Source organism: Podarcis gaigeae, assembly GCF_964106915.1.
Source record: "Podarcis gaigeae genome assembly, chromosome: 12".
NCBI lineage: Eukaryota > Metazoa > Chordata > Lepidosauria > Squamata > Lacertidae > Podarcis > Podarcis gaigeae.
In genome coordinates this window covers 3,545,016-3,570,711 of record NC_139688.1, presented here as the reverse complement: position 1 = coordinate 3,570,711, position 25,696 = coordinate 3,545,016, and the positions used below count along the sequence as shown (strand labels likewise).

Sequence of the window (25,696 nt, the reverse complement as noted above, 5' to 3'; positions counted from 1 at the left end):
GGCCTTCTATGAGCGTCTATTCTGCTGGATCGTGGCCCGCATCAACACGGTCATCGAGGTCAAGAACTACGATGCCCGAATCCATGGCAAGAATACGGTGATTGGAGTCCTGGACATCTATGGCTTTGAGATCTTTGACAACAATAGGTAGGTGTCTTTCACCCCCTGAGGCAAACAAAATACAGTTCTGCACCTCCTTCTGCACTACACATTTAAAGCAGTGTGATAACTATTTAAACAGTCGTCGCTTCCCTCAAAGGATCCTGGGAGATGTAGTTTGTTAAGGATGCTGAGCCCACAAATTCTCAATGGGATTTACGTTTGGGGAATTCCCTGGCCAATCAAGTACCTGTAATTTGTCATGAATTTCTTCACCGCTTTCGATGTGTGACAGGGGGCTAGGTCCTGCTGCAATATCCCAGTACGGTCAGGATTCCTCTTTTCCATCTCTGGAATAACTCTCTTTTGTAGAACCTCAATATATTCAATATATTCCTTCTGTTGGCTGCAGGCTTCTGACACCATAATAACTGAAGCATCCCTAAAACATCTTCTTTTGTGGGTGCTTGACAGACTGATCGATGTGGCAATCACGAAGCTTTTCTCCCTGTGACCTTCGAACATGCTGATTTTGTTTCAATTAATTTGCACAAGGGTGTGTGAAGTGAACGGGGCCTTTCTCCTCTTCCATACCACTGACCGTCTTCCTGGCGCTCCTCTGAAACTCTTCCAAACTGCCAACGCTCTTTCCGAAAGTGTGACGCCCAGAATTAGGCCTGCTCAAATTTGGGTTCCCTGATCCTAAAATGACATTGATGGACAAGCATTTCAGGGCCACTCTGCCCCGCGAAAATGCGTCATTAACCTATGGAACTCACTGTCACAAGATGCGACGATAGCCACTGGCTCAGGTGACTTGAAAAGAAAATTAGACAAATGTGTGGGCTGTCTGGTCAATAACTTGTAGTCGTGACGGCTATATAGAAATATTATTTAGACCCAGAGGCACTATGGCATTAAAACTGAACCCGGGTTCAAATCTCTGCCGTGAAGCTTACAGGCTCACCTTCCATAATAATTACCGTATTTTTTGCTCTATAAGACTCACTTTTTCCCTCCTAAAAAGGAAAGGGGAAATGTGTGTGCGTCTTATGGAGCGAATGCAGGCTGCGCAGCTATCCCAGAAGCCAGAACAGCAAGAGGGATTGCTGCTTTCACTGCGCAGCGATCCCTCTTGCTGTTCTGGCTTCTGAGATTCATAATATTTTTTTTCTTGTTTTCCTCCTCCAAAAACTAGGTGTGTCTTGTGGTCTGGTGCGTCTTATAGAGCGAAAAATACGGTACCGTAAATAAGTCTGGACTCTGCCACTTAGCTATGGTTTTGCCCTGGGGTGTAGAATCCCCTTTGCTCTGTGGGGTGCAGATTGGGGTCCTGAGTCTCTCCTGCTCCCTCTCCCTTTCAGCTTTGAGCAGTTCTGCATAAACTACTGCAACGAGAAGCTGCAGCAGCTGTTCATCGAGCTGATCCTGCAGCAGGAGCAGGAGGAGTACCAGCGCGAGGGGATCGAGTGGCAACACGTGAGTCGTGGTGGCCGGTGAGGGGGAGATCATGGCAGGATGGGAAAGGTGTGGGGTTTTTTTGGTTACATGTTTTGTGGTTTTATGTTGTGAACTGCGCTGTGATCTTTGGGTGAAGGGTGATACAGCGGTACCTCAGCTTACAGACGCTTCAGGTTACAGACTCCGCTAACCCAGAAATAGTACCTCGGGTTCAGAACTTTGCTTCAGGATGAGAACAGAAATTGCGCGGTGGCAGCAGCGGGAGGCCCCATTAGCTAAAGTGGTACCTCAGGGTAAGAACAGTTTCAGGTTAAGAACGGACCTCCAGAATGAATTAACTCCTATTTGGGGACTTCCCTGGCTCTTTTCTGGCCCACGTATGCCCAGTCTGGATAGTCGTCCTTGGTGAAGATATGACGTTTTCATCCCCAAAAAGTTTTTGATTGGAGTTTCTACTGAAATGAGGCTGCATTTTAATGTTGCATTTTAATCTTGTTTTTAAATTGTATCTTAAGCAATTGTTTTTATACCTGGTGTTAGCCGCCCTGAGCCCGGTTTTGGCTGGGGAGGGCGGGGTATAAATAACATTTTTTATTATTATTATTATTAACCCGAGGTACCACTGTATATCAGTCTAATAAAAAATAACAACCACAGAGTCCCCAATCTGGGATTTCACAGGAGAACTGCATGAGTCTTAACCCTTTGCTTATCTAGCAACAAGTGGAATTTTATTTTGGCTGCAATACTATTCCCCACACTACCCCTGAGTCACAGACCTTCCGAAAGGTGCCCCAGAGACTTTGTTTTTACAGTTTTCCCGCCTCTCGCCCTTGACAGATTGAATATTTCAACAACCAAATCATTGTGGACCTGGTGGAGGAGCCGCACAAGGGCATCATTGCTGTGCTGGATGAGGCCTGCCTGACTGGGGGGAAAGTCACCGACACCCTGTTCCTGGAGTCCATGAATGCCAGGCTTGGCAAACACCCACACTATACCAGCAGGAAGGTAAGGTAGAGGTAAAGGGACCCCTGACCATTAGGTCCAGTCGTGGCTGACTCTGGGGCTGCGGCGCTCATCTCGCTTTACTGGCCGAGGGAGCCAGCGTACAGCTTCCGGGTCATGTGGCCAGCAGGACTAAGCCGCTTCTGGAGAACCAGAGCAGCACACGGAAACGCCGTTTACCTTCCCGCTGGAGCGGTACCTATTTATCTACTTGCACTTTGACGTGCTTTTGAACTGCTAGGTGGGCAGGAGCAGGGACCGAGCAACGGGAGCTCACCCTGTTGCGGGGATTCGAACCGCCAACCTTCTGATTGGCAAGTCCTAGGCTCTGTGGTTTAACCCACAGCGCCACCCGCGTCCCTAAGGAGGGGATATCTCGAAGCAAAACAGAGGCAGTTCCCCACCCCTCTTCAGCACATGAGCCAAAGGAAGGAACCGAATTAATCTGAGCCTTGAAAAGCACATAGAGCTGGAAGGAAAAGTGGGCAAGAGCACCATTCTTCCAACTTCCTCCATTGACTCTATGGCTGGTTCAGCGCCAGATTTAGGTTTGATGAGGCCCTAAGCTACTGAAGGTAATGGGGCCCTTTAGATGTCCAGCTGTCCTTTGTCAACAACAAACTGTCACTGTTTTTGTGTGTGTTATGTATATGTTATATGGTAATTTATGGACCTCATAGGTATCGAAAGCCATTTGCACATGCAGAATGTAGGCACCCTATATATGTTGTTGTTGTTTAGTCGTGTCCGACTCTTCGTGACCCATGGACCTCCTGCAGTTTGGTCAAACTCATGCTGGTAGCTTCCAGAACACTGTCCCACCATCTCGTCCTCTGTCGTCCCCTTCTCCTTGTGCCCTCCGTCTTTCCCAACATCAGGGTCTTTTCCAGGGAGTCTTCTCTTCTCATGAGGTGGCCAAAGTCTTGGAGCCTCAGCTTCAGGATCTGTCCTTCCAGTGAGCACTCAGGGCTGATTTCCTTCAGAATGGAGAGGTTTGATCTCCTTGCAGCCCATGGGACTCTCAAGAGTCTCCTCCAGCACCAGAATTCAAAAGCATCCATTCTTCGGCGATCAGCCTTCTTTATGGTCTAGCTCTCACTTCCATACATCACTACTGGGAAAACCAGAGCTTGAACTATGCGGATATTTGTGAGCAAACCAGGCGAGCAGGTGGGGCCCATGACTAGGAGCCTACACAACACAAAACACTGCTGCTGTATGTAGGTTTGATTTTTTATTTGCTTTTTATCTTATATTTTGGAATTGTACATCCAAGTTTTTCCCCTTTAAATTTTTTTGGGGCCCCCCAAAAGAGTGGGGCCCTAAGCTATAGCTTGTTTAGCTTATACGTAAATCCGGCACAGGTCAAGGGAGAGAAAGGAAATCTCCAGGGGAACAGAGTAGCCTGTTCCACTGTTGAGCAGTTCTTTCTGTCTATTTATACAGATCTTTTCTATAGCAGTATATATATATAATCTAAGTAGTTTATAGCAATACCTTAACATGGATAGAACATTGATAGGTAATGGTAAAGGGACCCCTGACCATTAGGTCCAGTCGTGACCGACTCTGGGGTTGCGGCGCTCATCTCGCTTTATTGGCCGAGGGAGCCGGCGTACAGCTTCCAGGTCATGTGGCCAGCATGACTAAGCCGCTTCTGGCGAATCAGAGCAGCACACAGAAACGCCGTTTACCTTCCCGCCAGAGCAGTACCTACTTATCTACTTGCACTTTGATGTGCTTTTGAACTGCTAGGTTGGCAGGAGCAGGGACCGAGCAACAGGCGCTCACCCCGTCGCGGGGATTCGAACCGCCGACCTTCTGATCAGCAAGCCCTAGGCTCAGTGGTTTAGACCACAGCACCACCCGCTTCCCTCTAGAACATTGATAGAGCATTGCAAAAGAAAATCAAACAAAAATAAATGTGCAGTGGAAGCTGGATCCTTGGCAGCAAAATAAAGATGCTCTTCATCATAAAGAAGTCGCAATCAAATACAGAAATACAATGGAAAAACATTGAAAGCATTGTTAGCAGCTGAGCAAAATCGCTGTGATCCAAGCGGCGCCCACACTCCACACACCCCCAACAGTGACTTCTCCAAACACAAACTAAGCAGCTTCCCACATACAGACGTCACTTTCCACCCTCCCAGCCATTCATACCCATATTAGCAGAGCTACCTCCTCCGGAAGGAACCAAGAAGACCTAAACTTCAATAAAGAGTGGGGAAATTTTTATAATTTATCTAGGAGATCACTGTGAACCAGGCACCCCCAAATTCGGCCCTTCAGATGTTTTGGGACTACAACTCCCATCATTCCTAGCTAATAATAATAATAATAATAAATTTTATTTATATCCCTCCCTCCCCTGCCAGAGCTAGGCTCAGGGCGGCTAACACCAATAAAATCACAGTAAAAACATAATAGGGGAAAAAGAGAGACGGGGGGGCGGGGAACCCAATTTAAAATACAGGTTAAAATGCAATTTAAAATGCAGCCTCATTATAAAATAGCCGATAAATCAAGACCATAAGGGGAGGGAAACAGGAGGGTCAGACTGAGTCCAAAGCAAAGGCCAGGCGGAACAGCTCTGTCTTGCAGGCCCTGCAGAAGGATGTCAAGTCCCGCAGGGCCCTGGTCTCTTGGAACAGAGCGTTCCACCAAGTCGGGGCCAGTACTGAAAAGGCCCTGGCCCTAGTTGAGACCAATCTAACCACCTTGCGACTTGGGACCTCCAAAGTGTTGTCATTTGTAGACCTTAAGAGGACCAGTGGTCAGGGATGATGGGCAATCGAAGTCCCGGCAGGGGATGTCGGGACTGGGGGTAAGATAGAGGGGTGGGAGCAGGAACGGGGGTCCAGAAGCCAGGAGTCAGGAAGCCAAGGGTCCGAGGGTCAGAAAGCAAGGAGTCACAAAGTCAGGGGTCCAAGGATCAAGAAGCAGGGAGTCAAGAAGCCGAGGTTCATGGATCAGGAAGCAAGAAGCCAAGGCAAGAAACATGTTGCTGTGGCAAAAAGCCGAAGGGAAATGCTGACCTTATATCCCTTCCCGGCTCTTGCCAGAAGGAACTGCCAGAAGGCTGGACCTCAGCGTCCGGGCAGAACAATGGGGGTGGAGACGCTCCTTCAGGTATATTGGGCCGAAGCCCTTTAGGGTTTGAAAGGTCAGCACCAACACTTTGAATTGTGCTCAGAAAGGTACTGGGAGCCAATGCAGATCTCTCAAGACTGGTGTTATGTGGTCCTGGCGGCCGCTCCCAGTCCCCAGTCTAGCTGCCACATTCTGCATTAGTTGTAGTCTCCGGGTCACCTTCAAAGGTAGCCCCACATAGAGCGCATGGCAGGAGTCCAAGCGAGACATAACTAGAGCATGCACCACTGGCGAGACAGTCTGCGGGCAGGGAGGGTCTCATCCTGCGTACCAGATGGAGCTGGTAGACAGCTGCCCTGGACACAGAACTGACCTGTGCCTCCATGGACCGCCGTGAGTCCAAAATGACTCCCAGGCTGCACATCTGGTCCTTCAGGGACACAGTTGTCCCAATCAGGACCAGGAAGTCCCACACACCTGCCTCCTGTTCCCCCAAAACAGTACTTCTGTCTTGTCAGGATTCAACCTCAATCCATTAGCCGCCATCCATCCTCCAACCGCCTCCAGACACTCGCACAGGACCTTCACCGCCTTCACTGGTTCCGATTTGAAAGAGAGATAGAGCTCTGTATAGTGCCACTCAGTGCAAGAGGCTAAGCCAGTACAGAGATCTAACCTTCGTTGGGGGACAGGGGGGAAAGTGGTTCCATTGGTGTTAGTGCTGAAGTCCATTGCTTTAGATAGAGGTGGGTGAATGAGCAGCCTGAAAATTATATTTCCATGACACAGAGCAGAGGCTAGTAGCCATCGACAGCCTGATCTCATCCATGAATTTGTCCAATTGTCTTTTAAAGCCATTTTAAAGTTGGTGGCCATCACTGTGTCCTGTGGCAGGGAGTTCCGTAGACGAACCATGCTCTCTGTGGAGAAGTCCTTCCTATTTTCGCCTGCCCTGATTCTCCCCACATTCAGCTTCACTGCATGGCCGTGAGTTCCATTGTGAATGGAGCTGAATCTTCTTCGCAGTGATATGTTTCAGTTTCATGTTGTGAACCGCCCTGAGATTTACAGCTATAGGGAGGTCAAATGAATGAATGAATGAATGAATGTCTGCTTCCTTTCTCCTGCCTGCAGCTTAATCCTGCTGACAAGTCCATGGATTTCGGACGCGATTTTCGCATTAAGCACTACGCAGGAGATGTCACGTGAGTTTTGCTCTGGCTTGATGGTTATACTCCATTATTTGTGGAAGGGGGCATTGGGTTTGTAATAATAATAATAATAATAATAATAATAATAATAATAATAATAATAAAATAAATAAATAAATAAAATGACGTCATGCGCACAAGTGGTGAATCGCGACCCGCCCATGTGCAGATGCAGGTTCTGTTCGCTTCGGGATGCAAACAGGGCTCCGGAACGGATCCTGTTTGTATCCAGAGGTACCACTGTAGTTGTTCGTCTCTTGTACATCTGCTGGGAGGGTGTTCCACAGGGAGGGCGCCACCACCGAGAAGGCCCTCTGCCTGCTTCCCTGTAACCTCACTTCTCGCAGTGAGGGAACCGCCAGAAGGCCCTCGGCGCTGGACCTCAGAGTCTGGGCTGAACGATGGGGGGTGGAGACGCTCCTTCAGGTATACTGGACCGAGGCTGTATACCTGCCGTAGTGTAGGGTAGAGTAAGCCCGTGTATTGGTTAGAGTGTTGAACTAGGGAGAAAGCAGGGTTCGAATCCCCGCTCAGTGTCAGATCAGGGACTGGTTAGACATGGAGGAGTGGTGCGAGGAACCAGCCGGGGAACCGCCAAGGCAAAAGGGTTCAGATCCTGGGGAGTGGCGGCGGGACAACCATGAGCGGTCAGAGGGAGAAGAGGGCGGAGACAAGAAGGAGGAGGGAAGCTACACAGCAAGCAAAGCGGCCGGGTTTTTACAAGCCTCTACGGATCTGTGTTTCAGGTACTCTGTGGAGGGATTTCTGGACAAGAACAAGGATACGCTTTTCCAAGACTTCAAGCGGCTGATGTACAACAGGTATGTAGGCCTGAGCCAGGCGCAGCTTCCAGGATGACCTTGATCAAATGGCAATATATATCAGGTCAGAACATTTGTCCGCCGTGCCTTCCCCGAAAAGAGGGAGAGAGTTCACTCTCTTTTTTTTTAATGAGATATTTATTAACATTTCAAAGGTTATACAAAAACAATAAAAAAACACAAACAAAAAAATAACAAAAATACAAAACTAAAAACAATTTAAAAACACATAAAATTCCATTCACTTACTTCCCAGACCTCCTCATACCTCCCCTTTTTGTATTCCAATTCAAATTATTAATTCAGCAAATCCTCACCATTGATTTTCACTTAATTTTCAACCTTTCTTTCTTTTCCCCCCCAATTATCTTAAGCATTACAGCTGAAAACCACTTAATTTCTAACCAACATCATTCTAACATTCATTAATTTTGCAATATTTCCCAAGATAGTCCTTAAATTTCTTCCAATCTTCTTCCGCTGTCTCTCTCCCCTGGTCTGGGATTCTGCCAGTCATTTCTGCCAGTCCCATATAATCTATCACCTTCATCTGCCATTCTTCCAGAGTGGGTAGATCTTGTGTCTTCCAATACTTTGCGCTGAGTATTCTTGCTGCTGTTGTTGCATACATAAAAAATGTTCTGTCCTTCTTTGGCACCAATTGGCCGACCATGCCCAGGAGAAAGGCTTCTGGTTTCTTCAGAAAGGTATACTTAAATACCTTTTTCAATTCATTATAGATCATTTCCCAGAAAGCCTTAATCCTTGGGCACGTCCACCAAAGGTGAAAGAATGTTCCTTCAATTTCTTTACATTTCCAACATTTATTGTCGGGCAAATGATAGATTTTTGTGAGCTTGACTGGGGTCATGTACCACCTATATATCATTTTCATAATATTCTCCCTTAAGGCATTACATGCCGTGAATTTCATACCGGTGGTCGAGAGTTCACTCTTTACTGTCGGAGATAACACTTTCTTCTGCAGTTCCAGATACTGAAAAAACTGTTAGAATATTCCGTTCCACCTTAAGAGGAACAGGCTGTTGTGTGTCACATGCCTGTTTACATTCCAGCACAGTTTGCTGGGAACTTCCCTTTGTGTCTTGCTTTTCCTTATGCTGCTTGCTTGGATACGAAGGGGAGAAGATATGTTTTTCCCTTTGTCATGATGCTGAATAAAATGCCTGTTCGAAAGTGCGTCAAAGTGTAAGTAGATCAATAGGTACTGCTCTGGCGGGAAGGTAAACGGCTTTTCCGTGTGCTGCTCTGGTTCTCCAGAAGCGGCTTAGTCATGCTGGCCACATGACCGGGAAGCTGCACGCCAGCTCCCTCGGCCAATAAAGCGAGATGAGCGCCGCAACCCCATAGTTGTCCGCGACTGGCAGTGGTGTAGCGTGGGGGGTGCAGGGGGGGGGCCGGCCGCACCGGGCGCAACATCTGGGGGAGGGCACGCTCGCACTCGCAGCTCTCTGCCCCTACCTGGTTCACTCAGGGCGCAAATTACTTGCCTTGCCCTGGGTGCTGACAACCCACGCTACGCCACTGGTGACTGGACCTAACGGTCAGGGGTCCCTTCACCCTTTACCTTTAGGGCACTGCAGCAGGGGAGACGGGTGGCGCTGTGGGTTAACCCACAGAGCCTAGGACTTGCTGATCAGAAGGTCGGCGGTTCGAATCCCTGTGACGGGGTGAGCTCCCATTGCTCGGTCCCAGCTCCAGCCAACCTAGCAGTTCAAAAGCACGTCAAAGTGCAAGTAGATAAATAGGTACCGCTCCGGCGGGAAGGTAAACGGCGTTTCCATGCGCTGCTCTGGTTCGCCAGAAGCGGCTTAGTCATGCTGGCCACATGACCCGGAAGCTGTACGCCGGCTCCCTCGGCCAATAAAGTGAGATGAGCACCACAACCCCAGAGTCGTCCGCAACTGGACCTAATTGTCAGGGGTTCCTTTACCTTTAAATACACTTTAGACCAGTGTTCCCCAACCTTGGGCCTCCAGCTGTTTTTGGACTACAACTCCCATCATCCTTGACCACTGGTCTTGCTAGCGAGGGATGATGGGAGTTGTAGTCCAAAAACAGCTGGAGGCCCAAGGTTGGGGAACACTGCTTTACACAGCCTCTATCTGCCCTTCCGTTGCGAAGAGTTCTTATCTCTGCTGGCTTGCGTGTTCAGCTTCTGAAGGTTTCTGAAGCTCGAGTTGCAGTTACATGCTGGTCCAAGGACCGGAGATCGCCCGGCTGCTGGTCGGTGGGCTGGAGCCAGCTAGGGACCTGCCGATTGCCCCCGTCTCCTTGGACGCATCCCAACAAAAACACCAACCTCACGTCTAGGCAGCTGCTCCCAGGTCTGCGCCCTATGGAGCAGTTGCAGCAGCTGGGGACCACCCCCCATCATAGGAGCCAACTCCTAGGGACCGAGGCCCCTTCGGGCCCCCCTAATAAAATATTTGAGGGAGCCAACCCCCTTCTCAAAGTTGATGGGCAATGCCTTTCAAATGGTCTGTGTACATTGCATCATGTGATCTATTGGTAGGCAAACTAAGGCCTGGGGGCCGGATCTGGCCCAATCGCCTTCTGAATCTGGCCCCTGGACGGTCCGGGAATCAGTGTGTTTTTGCATGAGTAGAATGTGTCCTTTATTTAAAATGCATCTCTGCATTATTTGTGGTGCCTGCCTAGTGTTTTTGCACGAGTAGAATGTGTGATTTTATTTGAAATGCATCTCTGGGTTATTTGTGGGGCCTGCCTGGCGGGGACCAGGTTGGGGGAAGCGCCTGCTCTTTAGGACTTCCATTGTCATCTTGTTCTTTGAGACTCATTTTTTAGTAGAATATGTGGAGGGCTCCCTGGTCCTGAATGGGGTAACTGTGCCCCTGAAGGACCAGGTGCGCAGCCTGGGAGTCATTTTGGACTCACAGCTGTCCATGGAGGCGCAGGTCCGTTCTGTGTCCAGGGCAGCTGTTTACCAGCTCCATCTGGTACGCAGGATGAGACCCTCCCTGCCCGCAGACTGTCTTGTCAGAGTGGTGCATGCTCTGGTTATCTCTCGCTTGGACTACTGCAATGCACTCTACATGGGGCTACCTTTGAAGGTGACTCGGAAACTACAACTAATCCAGAATGCAGCAGCTAGACTGGATGACAGGGAGCGGCCACTGAGACCACATAACACCGGTCTTGAAAGATCTACGTTGGCTCCCAGTAACTTTCTAAGCACAATTCAAAGGGTTAGACAAGTTGGGCCTTTGGCCTAATGTTCTCTTCATACAATTAACACCTCTGGTTGATTTGTTTCCACTTGGAGACATTCTTTGAGTGCCATGAAGTTGAAAGGTTCTGAACAGACAAAAAAATATATATATATTTTCACAGAGTTCCTACCTGAAATATGGAACTCACTGCCACAAGATGCAGCGATGATGGCCACCACCTTGGGTGGCTTTAAAAGACTATTAGACCCTTGCATAGGAAATCCTACTAGCTGCTAGCTACAATGGCCAGGACTTAACTCCACTGCCAAAGTAGTGGGGGCAGATTAGGATCAAAAGGGCGTTAGACACCACTGTGACACAGGGCAGTAGGTTGGCTTAAATCATGGGTAGGCAAACTAAGGCCCTAGGGCCGGATCCGGCCCAATCACCTTCTAAATCTGCGGACGGTCTGGGAATCAGCATGTTTTTACAGGAGTAGAATGTGTGCTTTTATTTAAAATGCATCTCTGGGTTATTTGTGGGACATAGGAATTCATTCATTTCCCCCCCCAAAAAAATGTAGTCCGGCCCCCCACAAGGTCTGAGGGCCAGTGGACCGGCCCCCTGCTGAAAAGGTTTGCTGACCCCTGATCGATTACATGGGACTTACTTGCCCCCTCCAATATTCACGCTGGCACTCCTGCTTCCCCACGGCTAGTTTATGTACCTTCCTCTAACAGGCTTCCGCACTGCTCCTCTGTCATGGAATTCTACTCAGTATTGATCCAGAGCAGATTCTGATGTATAGTTAGCAGAGTGAAAGCTTAAAACACGTTGCAGGATTCCCAAAAAATAGACCAGAGGCAGTGAATATTTACTGCTACTGAAGGCAAATGAGCATAATGTTCACAAATCCAATACATTCAGGATTGGCACTGGTCCGTAAGAAATCCAGTTGCAGCAGACTTAACTTAAACTTAAAATAACTTATTATAAGTCTAAAGTCTTAACACTACATACAGAACACCACACCAGAAGGGAAAGAGGTAGAAAGAAAGAGTGAAAACGAGGCTCCTTCTGGCCTTATTATTATAGTCAGCATGACCTGGACAAAAGAGATAACAGAACCAGTTTAAGCCAGCTGGACTCAGCTTCTCTGAAGGAATAACCCAAACATCAGGAACCTTCGGCTTGCTTCTTTCACACGGAGAAGCTTAATACGATACTATAATCTTTATTGCCATTGTTCCGTACAGAACAACGAAATTGAAAAAAATCTACATCAGACATTCAAAAACCAACAAGCCTGCTATCCCAGCCTGGTTAGCCCCCTAAAAACTCTGATACCCCATAATTAAATACAATATACTCCCACAGATACAATAATAATAATAATAATAATAATAATAATAATAATAATAATAATAATAATAATAATTTATTTGTACCCACTCCATCTGGCTGGGTTTCCCCAGCCACTCTGGGCGGCTTTCAACAGAGACAAAAAATATACTAAGATGTCACATATTAAAAACTTCCCTGAACAGGGCTGCCTTCAGATGTCTTCTAAATGTCAGGTAGTTGTTTATCTCTTTGACATTTGATGGGAGGGTGTTCCACAGGGCGGGCGCCACCACTGAGAAGGCCCTCTGCCTGGTTCCCTGTAGCATTGCTTCTCGCAGTGAGGGAACTGCCAGAAGGCCCTTGGAGCTGGACCTCAGTGTCTGGGCTGAACGATGGGGGTGGAGACGCTCCTACAACTGGCCTTGGCTTCCTATACAGGACCGAGGCCGTTTAGGGCTTTAAAGGTCAGCACCAACACTTTGAATTGTGCTCGGAAACATACTGGGAGCCAGTGTAGGTCTTTCAAGACCGGTGTTATGTGGTCTCGGCGGCCGCTCCCAGTCACCAGTCTACCTGCCACATTCTGGATTAATTGCAGTTTCTGAGTCACCTTCAAAGGTAGTCCCACGTAGAGCGCATTGCAGTAGTCCAAGCAGGAGATAACCAGAGCATGCACCACTCTGGCAAGACAGTACGCAGGCAGGTAGGGTCTCATCCTGTGTACCAGGTTGAGCTGGTAGACTACCTTACACTGCGTTTAAAACCAAAATTGCATTTGGATTGGAACTGTTTCTCAGGCGGCTAGTCCTAGTCTTTATAACCCTGTACCTTCTTCCAGAAGCTGAAAGAGATCATTTCTGGGGTGGCTTCCAGAACCCACTTGAATTACTTAGAATAGGAGAGATCTCTGCACATCAGATCAATGCTTTCTGCACTAAGAAATGTAAACGGACACATCCAGGACAGGCTGATGGGAGCTGGAGTTGGGTGTGTTTTCTGGGCTGCTGAGAAGCCTGGCCAATGGTGCACAGAGTTTCACTGGAAATATTGGGTGTTGAACCTTTGACCACACTACCCTTAAGCCCCTCGGGTGGATGAGTTGCGCCCTGCAAGTTCTTAGCTCCTCTGCTACCTGTGATGTTCACCCACGCATGGTCACCAGTGGGCTTTGGCCATGCCCACAGAGAGGGTGAGGGTTAAGGAACGGTTGGCAGTGGCAGTGGCCTGCACCTCCTCACGCCAGCTCTGTGCTCTTTCCCCAGCGCAGACCCTGTCCTCCAGGACATGTGGCCAGAGGGCCAGCAGAGCATCACCGAGGTCACCAAGAGGCCCCTGACAGCTGCCACCCTCTTCAAAAACTCCATCGTGGCGCTGGTGGAGAACTTGGCGTCGAAGGTAACTTCAGATAACACCCACCCACACCCCTGCACAACACACACCCTGTAATTGAAATTCTACTTTATTGATCCAGAGCAGATTCCAGTGTTTTTGTGCTGGGCCTGGGGGTAACCCATGAAACGCGGTCCAGGACCGGTCCAGAATCTGAAGGTTCTGCTGGGAGTCAGTCCAACAGGGCCAAGGCAGGGCACGAGGCAACGACAGGTACAGGATCTCAGGCAGGATCTGGCATACGGCAATGTTGCTCCTGCAACCTGGGGTGGGGTCCGACAGCCTTTTATCCTTGTGGTGGCGACCGGTCCTGATCCCCCGGCGACTCACCTCTCTGTCCCGCCTGAAGGTGAGCCCTCCTCCTGTGAGTACTCAGGTCTCTCCTTCTCTCAAACCTGAGTCTCTGCAGCTCGGGAGACGTCAGTGGGTGACTAGACCCAGAGGCCGCCTCAGCCTCTCCTGACCCAACCGGTAGTGGAGCAGCTGTAAGTGATGGCCCAGCCGGAGGCAACGAGGTCATCCCCGCATCTGGAGCCAGGGCAGGATGAGGCCCCTGACTCGGCCCAGCTGGGGCTTGTTGCAGGGGAACCTGTGCAGACTGGGGCTCTTCAGGATCAGGCCCCAGACTTGGTTCAGATGATGCCTGAGGCAAAGGATCCGGTGCAGACTGAGACACCTCTGGTTCCGAGTCTGAGCCTGAGTCTCAGGCCATCACAGTATAATTAGCAGAGTAAAAACTTAATTACGTTGCAGGATTCTCAAAAAATAGACCAGAGTCAATGAATATTTGATCCAGCAGAGCTTTACTGCTACTGAAGGTATATGAGCATAATGGTTACAAATCCATAAGAAATCCAGTTGCAGCAGACTTAATTTAAAGCTTACAATAACTTATAATACAGTGGTACCTCAGGTTAAGTACTTAATTCGTTCCGGAGGTCAGTTCCTAACCTGAAACTCTTCTTAACCTGAAGCACCACTTTAGCTAATGGGGCTTCCTGCTGCTGCCGCACCGCCGGAGCACGATTTCTATTCTTATCCTGAAGCAAAGTTCTTAACCTGAAGTACTATTTCTGGGTTAGCGGAGTTTGTAACCTGAAGCATATGTAACCTGAAGTGTATGTAACCTGAGGTACCACTGTAAGTCTAAACCTTAACACTACGTACAGAACACCACACAAGAAAGAAAGAAAGAAAGAAAGAAAGAAAGAAAGAAAGAAAGAAAGATGGATGTACTGTAAAGAGAAAGTGAAACCCAGGCTCCTTCTGTCTTTATTATTATAGACAGCATAACCTGTCTATAATAACATCACTGGTTTAAGGCAGCTGTACTCAGCTTCTCTGAAGGAATAACCCAAACATCATGAGCCTTCTGCTTCCTGCTTTCACACGCAGCAGCTTCGAGAACCCTCTTGAATTAATTAGAATAGGAAAGATCTCTACACATCAGATCAATACTTTTGGCACTAAGAAATGCAAACTGACATGGCAGATGAAGGTGATGGACTACATGGAATTGGCGGAAATGACTGGCAGAATCCGAGACCAGGGAGAAGAGTCTGTGGAGGAAGACTGGAAAAAAATTAAAGATTATTTACAGAAATACTGTAAAATCAATGAATGTTAGAAGGATGCTGGAATGAAGTTATGTGGTTTTAGCAGAAATGTTATAAAGGATTAAGTAAAAACAGATTGTTAATTGGTGAAAGGAGAGAATGTAAAGTTACATTATATTAAGATAAATTATAGGACAAAAACAAAGATGGAAAGGATTTGCTGAAATAGCTAATTGAACTAGAATACAAAAAAGGGAGGTGTGAGGAGGTCAAGGAAACAAGCAAATGAAAGATAAGTTATGGGAAGGTTCGATTTGTTTCTGTTTTTTCTTTTTTTCTTTTCTCTCTTTGTAATCTTTCAAAACTTCAATAAATATTTTTTTTTTAAAAAAAAGAAATGCAAACTGACGCACACCCCGCCCCGAAGAAGGGAAGGGGTTTGGCTTGGTTAATGGGGAATCTTCCTAATCCGCACTTCCCAAAACAGCTTGCAACCTGAAAAACCGCCGTCCATCTAAATTTGCCCTCCTCTGAATTTTGCAATGCTCTTCTCCAGCCAGGTTAACATGTACAAAAGCGCCTGGACGAGGGCTGCTAGCCGGGAGGGCTCTGTCCTGCCGCCACAGCTGCAGGCTGCAAGGTTTCTGGATACCAGTCTTTGGAAACCACCACAGAGAAGAAACACACTTGTGCCTGGGTCCTGCTTGTTGGTTTCCCACAGGCGTTTGGTTGGCCACTGTGAGAACAGGATGCTGGACTCGATGGGCTCCCATTGGCCAGATCCAGCCGGGGTCGTCTTATGTTCTTACATGCTTTGTTTTATTATCAATAAATACATGTAAACCGAAAGGAACAGAAAAAGAACTGAGCTTCTGCACTGAAGTACCGGCTTCAAGTGCATGAGGCGACAAACTCCTCTTCACGGCCTAGGACCCTCGTACCTACGGGACCGCCTCTCTCGGTATGCCCCACAGAGGACCTTAAGGTCCATAAATAGCAGGGTCGGTGGTTTGAATCCCCATGACGGGGTGAGCTCCCGTTGCTCGGTCCCTGCTCCTGCCCACCTAGCAGTTTGAAAGCACGTCAAAGTCCAAATAGATAAATAGGTACCACTCCAGCGGGAAGGTAAACGGCGTTTCCGTGTGCTGCTCTGGTTCGCCAGAAGCGGCTTAGTCATGCTGGACACATGACCTGGAAGCTGTACGCTGGCTCCCTTGGCCAATAAAGCGAGATGAGCGCTGCAACCCCAGAGTCAGCCATGACTGGACCTAACGGTCAGGGGTCCCTTTACCCTCACCTTTTAGAGGTCCCGGGCCCTAAGGAAGTCGGATTGGCCTCAACCAGAGTCAGGGCCTTTTCAACACTGGCCCCGGCCTGGTGGAACGCTCTGTCTCATGAGACCAGGGCCCTGCGGGATCTGATTTCTTTCCGCAGGGCCTGTAAGACAGAGTTGTTCCGCCTGGCCTTTGGCTTGGAGTCAATTTGATCCCCTCTTTCCTTTTTTCTTCCTCCTTCTGTGTTGGAACTCCTATTTGGGGACTTCCCTGGCTTTTTTCTGGACCGCGTAGGACCAGTCTGGATAGTTGGCCTTGGTGAAGATTTGACGTTTTCATCCCCCCAAAAGTTTTTGATTTGAGTTTCTACTGAAATGAGGCTGCATTTTAATATTGTATTTTAATCTTGTTTTTAAGTTGTATTTTATCAATTGTTTTTATACCTGGTGTTAGCCGCCCTGAGCCCAGTCTTAGCTGGGGAGGGCGGAGTATAAATAAAATTTATTATTATTATTATTATTTGACCACCTCCCCATCTCCATTTGCACTCAGTTTCCCTCGATTCCTGCAACAGCTGGTCCTGAGAAGGCGCTGGCAAGAGTAGGCCGCCGGGGGTCCTCAGCTGCCTTGGTAACCGTTGGCAGGCACCAAGGCTCCCCCTGCTTTCCTTGGCTCCCGTCTCTCTCGCCGGGAACCAAAATTAGATGCCTCTCGGAGAGGAATCGGAGCACCGTGGAGAGACAGGAGAGCCCAGATGGTCCCCCTTTGCGCACCACCAGGGCTCTATAAATAAGCCTGTTGTGATTATCGATCGCATTTCCAGCTTCTGCGCCTCCAGGGAACCCGGGGGCAAGCACACAAAGCATGGCTGCCTCTCGCCCGTTTTTCCCATGCAACTGCTCTGTTGGCTAAGAAGAGAGAGGGGGAGAGAGAGGGCCGACTGGCTGTGGGCTCGGAATATAAGAAGAACCTGTGCACAGAATTTCAGGTGTGGCACTGATCTACGTTCTGCCCTGCCCCAGCCTAGATATTGTTGTTGTTTGGTCGTTTAGTCGTGTCCGACTCTTGGTGACCCCCTAGACCAGAGCACGCCAGGCACTCCTGTCTTCCACTGCCTCCCGCAGTTTAGTTAAACTCATGCTGGTAGCTTCAAGAACATTATCCAACCAGCTCGTCCTCTGTTGTCCACCTAGATATTGCTGCGTTCCAAATCCACCTGTTTTTGTTCTCCACCAGCTATATATTTATCTGTCTCCTTTATACCCCACCTTTTCCTCCAACAGCCTCCAGGTGGTGTATGTGGTTCTTCTCCCTCTCCTCCTTTTCTTGTTGTTGTTGTCCGTGACCCCCTGGACCAGAGCACGCCAGGCACTCCTGTCTTCCACTGCCTCCCTGAGTTTGGTCAAACTCATGCTGGTACCTTCGAGAACACTGTCCCACCATCTCATCCTCTGCCGTCCCCTTCTCCTTGTGCCCTCCATCTTTCCCAACATCAGGGTCTTTTCCAGGGAGTCTTCTCTTCTCCTGAGGTGGCCAAAGTCTTGGAGCCTCAGCTTCAGGATCTGTCCTTCCAGTGAGCACTCAGGGCTGATTTCCTTCAGAATGGAGAGGTTGGATCTTCTTGCAGTCCATGGGACTCTCAAGAGTCTCCTCCAGCACCAGAATTCAAAAGCATCCATTCTTCGGCGATCAGCCTTCTTTATGGTCCAGCTCTCACTTCCATACATCACTACGGGGAAAACTAGAGCTTTAACTATACGGACCTTTGTTGGCAAGGTGATGTCTCTGCTTTTTAAGGTGCTGTCTCTCCTCCTTTACCCCCCTCCAAACAACAACCCTGCAAGGTCACCCAGCAAGCTTTGCGAGTCGGGGTTCGAGCCCAGGTTCCTAGTCCAACACTCTAACCACTGTGCCACGCTGCCTCTCCAGGAGGCAGAATTCCTCAGTGAGTTGCTGGCTCTCTGCAAGCGTTTGGGAAGGGAGGGAGTGTCGCCGAACCTCACCCATTGTTCTTTTATTCCTTTCCTGCCTCTTCTGAACAGGAGCCGTATTACGTCCGTTGCATCAAGCCAAATGACCAGAAGTCGCCCTTGCTCTTCGACGCTGAGCGCTGCCGCCATCAGGTGTCGTATTTGGGGCTGCTTGAGAACGTGCGCGTCCGGAGGGCAGGATTCGCCTACAGGCAGCCTTACGACCGCTTCCTCCTCCGGTAAGCACCACTGCCAGGCATTCTGTACAAACACAGCAACGCAAATTTTCCAAAAGTGGCAAATTTTCCCTTTCCCGCTAGCACCCTGTGCCTGGCCCGATACACCCAATGGCAAAAATCAGTTTCTCAAGGTAGGAATATTGGGGCGTGGTAAGTAAGCAAAAGGGATGCGGTTGGCGCTGTGGTCTAAACCACAGAGCCTAGGACTTGCTGATCGGAAGGTCGGCGGTTCGAATCCCTGCGATGGGGTGAGCTCCCGTTGCTCGGTCCCTGCTCCCGCATTCTATCACCCCAAAAATAACATTCCACAATGGAGGCCTGGGTAAGGGAGCCAGCAACCAACCACACATTCGCTCCATAAGATGCACAGACATTTCCCCTTACTTTTTAGGAGGAAAAAAGTGCATCTTATGGAGCGAAAAATACGGTAATTGGCAGCCAACTGGCCTTGGCTTCCTAGCATTGCAAAGATCTCTCTTTTCGTGGATGAATATGAATCTGTCCTTCCACCTCGAGAAGATGGGTGGGTCGCTCCTTCATCATTTGGCCTACGAAGGTCAAACGCCTTGTGCGAACGAGAAGGGGTCCGCACCTCCTACCTTCTGTAGGATGTGACACATAGATAGCAGTCAAGTACAACATTCCTGGGACACGGGTGGCACTGTGGTCTAAACCACAGAGCCTAGGACTTGCCGATCGGAAGGTCAGCAGTTTGAATCTCCGCGACGGGGTGAGCTCCCGTTGCTCAGTCCCTGCTCCTGCCCACCTAGCAGTTTGAAAGCACGTCAAAGTGCAAGTAGATAAATAGGTACCACTCTGGCGGGAAGGTAAACGGTGTTTCCGTGCACTGCTCTGGTTTGCCAGAAGCGGCTTAGTCATGCTGGCCACATTTTTTTTTATTATTCAAAATTAAAACAAAACATTATCCAAAAACATATAATCCTTGTTTCCCCCCCATTTTTCCTCCCTCCCCCCACCCTCCCCCACAACCCCACCTCCACACACACCCCCGACTTCCCTCAGTTCCAGTCTTTGGTTTCTCTAAGAATGCTGTTTTCCGCATGTTACAAAGTTGTATAGATCCTCAAACTATTTAGCTGATTATTATCAATAAAAAGTTTGTGAATGTTTATTCAAAACCTGCCAAGGAGTCCAGTTCACTTTGTTGCATCTTGAAATACTTTGTAAAGGGTTCCCATTCATCTTTAAAGTCACAGTTATCCTTGTCCCGTAGCTTATATGTCAGTTTTGCCAGTTCTGCATAGTCCGTCAATTTTTCTTGCCATGATTCTTTAGTTGAGGTTTCTTCAGTCTTCCATCCTTGTGCTTCCAAAACTCTTGCAGTCTTTGTAGTCATTCTGGCCACATGACCCGGAAGCTGTACGCCGGCTCCCTCAGCCAATAAAGAGAGATGAGCGCCGCAACCCCAGAGTCGGCCACGACTGGACCTAGTGGTCAGGGATCCCTTTACCTTTAAGTAAGCAAAGTATAATGAGACCTGAGAGAAGGGCCCCAATTTCCTCTCCCAGAATGAGGTTGTGCAGTCCCAAAGTGACAGCTTTCACATTTGTGCAATAAACTCCTCCAAAAAAGTATTAACAACAATGATCCATGCAAGCAGAAAGCTAGCACAGCGGCTAGTGGCCTCAGCTACTACCTTTCTCCTTGCATGGAGTGTCAGTTTTGCTTGCAGCTCTGCGAAAAGGTTGATGGGATGGTATTCTCCCATCCCGCAGTCCAGCAGCCAGCATTTCCTAGACTCTTATCTCAAGCCAGGCCAGTTACCAGTAAATTCCTCCCTTCCCAGGTATAAGATGACCTGTGAGTACACATGGCCTAACCACCTCATGGCTACCGACCGGGAGGCCACGCAGGCCTTGATGGAGCAGCACGGCTTCCAGGACGACGTCGCCTATGGACACACCAAGATCTTTATCCGCACGCCCCAGACGCTTTTCACCCTGGAGCAGGAACGAGCGCAGTTGATCCCCATCATTGTGCTGCTACTCCAAAAGGTACCTGGGTTTCCTTTTGCACCTGTGCAAACGCTGTGCCGACGGTTGCAAGTATGGACAGGAGGAATGTGGCCCTCGATTCCACACCCGAAGGGCTGCCCTACCTCCAGGTCAATAATATCCAAGGCAACACGATGACCAAATACAATGATACTGTATCAATATACACTCTTTATATAATATGAAATACCATATTTTTCACTCTATAAGACGCACCAGACCATAAGATGCACCTAGTTTTTGGAGGAGGAAAACAAGAAAAAAAAATATTCTGAATCTCAGAAGCCAGAACAGCAAGAGGGATCGCTGTGCAGCGAAAGCAGCAATCCCTCTTGCTGTTCGGGCTTCTGGGATAGTTGCACAGCCTGTATTCGCCCCATAAGACACACACACATTTCCCCTTACTTTTTAGGAGGGGAAAAGTGAGTCTTATAGAGCAAAAAAGACGGTATATTAAATCACATAAACAGAAAACCTATGAATCTCTGTAAGTCACAAAATACGCACTCTTAATGGATTCTCTTGAAAACAAAAAACCAAAGTCTTTATAAGTCTCTGAAAGTCTTTGAAGACTATTCAGATCTCTGAAAGAAGCAATGTATCAGATTTTTATCTGGTGAAAAAAGGCTGTACAGCTTTGTTTATGGCGTCCAACGCTGCCGAAGTAGTTCGCAAACAGACGTTGTGAACAGTGATTCCGGATATACCCACTGTTTCGCGGAATTCTTCTTCAGCACAGAAGGAGGATACAGAAATGCTTCATAAACCCATCTATATGGTGAATGGAAAAGTATGACAACAATTGCTATGGAGCAGTGGTCATAAAGTTATGTATATAAAGTGTATATTGATATTGTATCATTGCATTTGGTCATCGTGTTGCCTTGGACATTACTGGATTTAACACAGGGGTTAAATTGTTTGGTACCTCCCGGTCAAAACAGGGAAACAGAGTCTTGAACCTGGGACCTTTTGCCCACAAGGCAGACACTCTGCCATTGAGCTACTCCCCTGATGGCTTCCTTAGAGGGAGTTTTCCCTGCCCTCCATCAAGGATGGAGCCTGGGAACTTTCTGCATGCAAGGCCAGGCTGTTCTGCCCCTGAAATCTGGACATGGGTGGCGCTGTGGTCTAAACCACTGCGCCTCTTGGGCTTGCTGATCAGAAGGTCGGTGGGTCAAATTATTATTATTATTTATTCAACTTATACACCGCCCTATACCCGGAGGTCTCAGGGCAGTTCACAACAAGATCACAACCTATTAAATCAAACCAAAAGCAATAACCCAATAACTCTCACACCCCTCCAAGACACATTCTAAAAGGGTGTTGGATGTCAATAAGATCAACCAAAGGCCTGGTTAAAAAGGAACGTTTTTGCCTCGCGCCTAAAGGTGTACAGTGGATGCTCAGGTTGCGAACGTGATCCATGCAGGATGCACATTCGCAACCCGCAGCGTTCGCAACCTGCAGCGGTGTGTCTGTGCATGTGCAGGTTGTGATATGGCGCTTCTGCGCATGTGCGAAGCGCGATTTAGTGTTTCTGAGCATGCACGACCGCCAAAACCCGGAAGTAACCCGTTCCAGTACTTCCGGGTTTTGGCAGTCCGTAACCCAAAAAAACGCAATCTGGAGCGTCTGTAACCCGAGGTATGACTGTATAATGAAGGCGCCAGGCGAACTTCCCTGGGGAGAGCATTCAACAGACGGGGAGCCACTGCAGAGAAGGCCCCATTCGAATCCCCGCGACGGGGTGAGCTCCCGTTGCTCTGTCCCAGCTCCTGCCAACTTAGCAGTTCAAAGCACACCAGTGCTAGTAGATAAATAGGTACCACTGCGGCAGGAAGGTAAATGGGGTTTCCGTGCGCTCTGGTTTCTATCACGGTGTTCCGTTGCGCCAGAAACAGTTTAGTCCTGCTGGCCACATGACCCGGAAAGCTGCCTGTGGACAAACACCGGCTCCCTTGGCCTGAGAGCGAGATGAGCGCCACACCCCATAGTCGCCTTTGACTGGACTTAACCGTCCAGGGGTCCTTTACTTTTTACCTTTTTTTCCAGGAGGCTGGGTGCAGGGAGAGTTTGGTGGTGGTGGTGGGATGGTTGTCATGGCTTGGCTGGCCCTGATTTGACTCGTCCGTCCTATGCAGGCCTGGAGGGGCGCCCTGGCCCGCAAGCGCTGCCGTTACCTACGGGCCACCTACACCATCATGTCTTACTACAAGCGCCACAAGGTGAAGTCCCACCTGCTGGAGCTGGTGGAGAGATTTCAGGCAGTACGCAGCATGGCGGACTACGGCAAGGGCGTGGAGTGGCCGGAACCGCCGGCCGTGCTGGCTCAGTTCCAGGAGAACAGCAAGCTCATCTTCCGCAGGTAACAGCAGAGGGCGCCGTGCCCAAATACCTTTTCGGTTGCCTGTGGCCGATCTTGAGTTCCGATCTGCGGCAGTACAGATGCAAGGATTGTTTGATACTTGTGTTTTGCTCCAAGGAGGCCCCCTGAAATGATTGGGTATGGCTGACTTTGACCTCTTCGTTTCAGAGCAAAACAGATCTGGATAGCACCCGCCCACACCGCGTGGGCCAAGCCCAGCCAAGCAGACTTCGGCTGGATCTACACTCACCTTTTAAACGTTGTTAGAACGTTACTAAACAATATTGTTCCAAAAAAACCAAGACATTTGGTTTCTCTTTCGCTTCCTTTGCCGCATGTCAGTCAGTCAGTTTTATTTCACATAGCCAAAGGCTGCCGCAATGTACACAGAATCATTCAACAATTAAAAGAAAATATACTGGATTGATACAAAAAAACTTAAAACATTTATATTATCAAAACATTACCTACTCTAAACAGAGCTGTAAAAGTACCTTCATATACAAGTTAAGACATTAAACAATAAAATTTCTAAGCTAAAATTATCACATGGCCACTAATATATTAAAAAAATAATGTTAATTAACACAATGTGCAATTATATTCGGAGTTTGGGGATAAAGACAGAATATAGCTTGATGTAGATAGGGTCAAATAAATTCATCTCCTTTACAGTTGGTGGCCACCTTGGCTATATAATTTGCTCTAATTTTCCTAGCGGCAGTTGCAAAGAGTTCTACATGCCAGGTGACATACTTATCTGTGTCTGCGAGGAGATATAAAATGTCAGAGGGGTTCTGGCCAGGGGACCACACATATATAAGGGGCAGTGTGATCTACCGTATGATCTTTGCTGTATGATCTACCTGGTTTGTGGGGAGAGGGGAGCTCTTGACCACCCTCTAGAGTCACATTTTAATAACACAGTTTTAACGTTGAAAAATAATGTCATGTTACTATACAGTGAACCTTGGTACTCGAATTGAATCCATTCCGGAAGTCCGTTCGACTCCCAAAACGTTCGAAAACCAAGGCGCGGCTTCCGATTGGCTGCCAGAGCTTCCTGGATTCAACCGGAAGCCGCGTCAGACATTCAGCTTCCAAAAAACGTTTGCAAACCGGAACAGTTAACTTCTGGGTTTTCACCGTTCAGGAACCCATTTGTTCGTCAACTAAGCCGTTCGGGAAGCAAGGGTTGGACTGTATAGTTACCAGAACCTTAACTCTTTTTTAGCGTTAAAAACCACACGTGTAGATCCCTCTGCTCTCTCTCTCTCGTAGAATAAAGTTCTTCCTGACGTTCAGTCGGAACCTCTCTCTCAGCTTCTCCCGGAATCTCTTTCTCCAGGTGGCGAGCCAGACAGATCGTGAAGAACATCCCTCCCTCCGACATGGACCAGATCAAGGCCAAAGTGGCAGCCCTGGATGTCCTGCAAGGCCTGCGGAAGGACTGGGGCTGCTCCAGGAGCTGGGGCAGGAACTACTTGGTCTCGGTAAGTGTTTCCGGAAGTGGAGGCGAGAAGTCGATGCCCTGCCATTTCTGCACCCTCCTGCGCAGTTGGTGGCTGGTGGCCCTTGGGAATGGCAGAGAGAGAAGGTGGAGAGCCCAACTGTAGGCGGAGCCAGAGCCAGTGACAGGCAGGGCCAGGGCCCAATGACCAGGCAGGGCTAAAGGATCCTGTTTTTGTCCCCACCCTCCACCCTGCTGAGTCTCAAAAGCAGCAGCTGGTGTCGGTAGCGAGCCTGCAATAAATCACACAGAGGAGGCGAAGTTAACCCTTTCCTGGAAAATACACATCAAAGCAGTTCACGGCGATAAAAACCGAAAGAAGGGAAAGGCAGGCATCAGTCAATGGTTGTGGAAGGACTGCAGGACTGCTGTCCTCCTCGTGAGTTGCGGGCCAAACGAAGCAAACCTCTCCCACTCAGGGCCTTGCAGAGGCCCGGGCCAGATAGATAATGTGCTCCCCTTTTTATACCCTGGGGATAACTGAAGTCTTATAAATAAGTATATAAATAATTTTGTGTATATGCTGACTGTGGCCCCCTTTGGAATCGGAGGCCCGGGCCAAGTGGCCCATATGGGGGCCCCCCCTCTATCTGGGCCTGCTCCCACTCCCCACCCCTTTTACACTTTTTGGATGCTGCCTTCCAGTTGCCATAGTAACTGCAGAGCTTTTGAAAAAGGCCAACCTCCTCCTCCTCCTCCTCTCAGCTCATCCATTCCCCCCACACACACTCTGCACCCCCCCTTGATAAAACCTCTCTTCCCATTCTCCTCTACAACCCCTGCCTCGCCTGAATCAACGCCCCCTCCTCCCAAATTCAGAAGAACCTTATGAGTCAGCATTTTACTAGCCTTGGGGGGATAACAGAATCAAAGAATTGGAAGGGACCCCCAGCGGCCATCTAGCCCAACCCGCTGCAATGCAGGAATCGCAGCTCAAGAATCCCTAACAGATGGCCACCTGACCTCTGCTTACTCTTCCTAAGAGTTGCTGAGACACCCCTGTTTCACTCACAAAGCTACAATTCCCAGAGTGGTCTCTCAAGCAAATCCCTCTTCTCAGAGGACTCTGTGAAATGTAGTCTCCTCACAATTATCAGCACCCATTTAACAAATTACGGTTCCCAGCATTCTTTGGTCTTGG

The 25,696-nt window shown here is 48.7% G+C and overlaps 1 protein-coding gene and 1 long non-coding RNA gene across 5 annotated transcripts in view; one reads left to right on the top strand and one right to left on the bottom strand.

The window, feature by feature from the left end:
• Positions 1-25,696, bottom strand: part of LOC310827916 — a 103,148-nt gene that overhangs the window by 27,481 nt on the left and 49,971 nt on the right. The window lies entirely within an intron of this gene.
• LOC310827687 (unconventional myosin-Ig-like) overlaps positions 1-25,696 on the top strand; it is a 98,149-nt gene that overhangs the window by 34,615 nt on the left and 37,838 nt on the right. For all 4 annotated transcript variants that reach the window (XR_014556477.1, XR_014556478.1, XM_083703995.1 and 1 more), the window contains exons 9-18: positions 2-147; positions 1,464-1,578; positions 2,401-2,571; positions 6,796-6,866; positions 7,619-7,693; positions 13,494-13,626; positions 18,493-18,659; positions 20,467-20,674; positions 22,822-23,045; positions 24,394-24,538. Coding sequence is in view for 2 of the 4 variants with exons in the window: in XM_083703995.1 (XP_083560121.1) it covers positions 2-147; positions 1,464-1,578; positions 2,401-2,571; positions 6,796-6,866; positions 7,619-7,693; positions 13,494-13,626; positions 18,493-18,659; positions 20,467-20,674; positions 22,822-23,045; positions 24,394-24,538 (1,455 nt within the window). In the remaining 2 variants the exon portion in view is untranslated. The remainder of the gene's footprint in view (position 1; positions 148-1,463; positions 1,579-2,400; positions 2,572-6,795; positions 6,867-7,618; positions 7,694-13,493; positions 13,627-18,492; positions 18,660-20,466; positions 20,675-22,821; positions 23,046-24,393; positions 24,539-25,696) is intronic.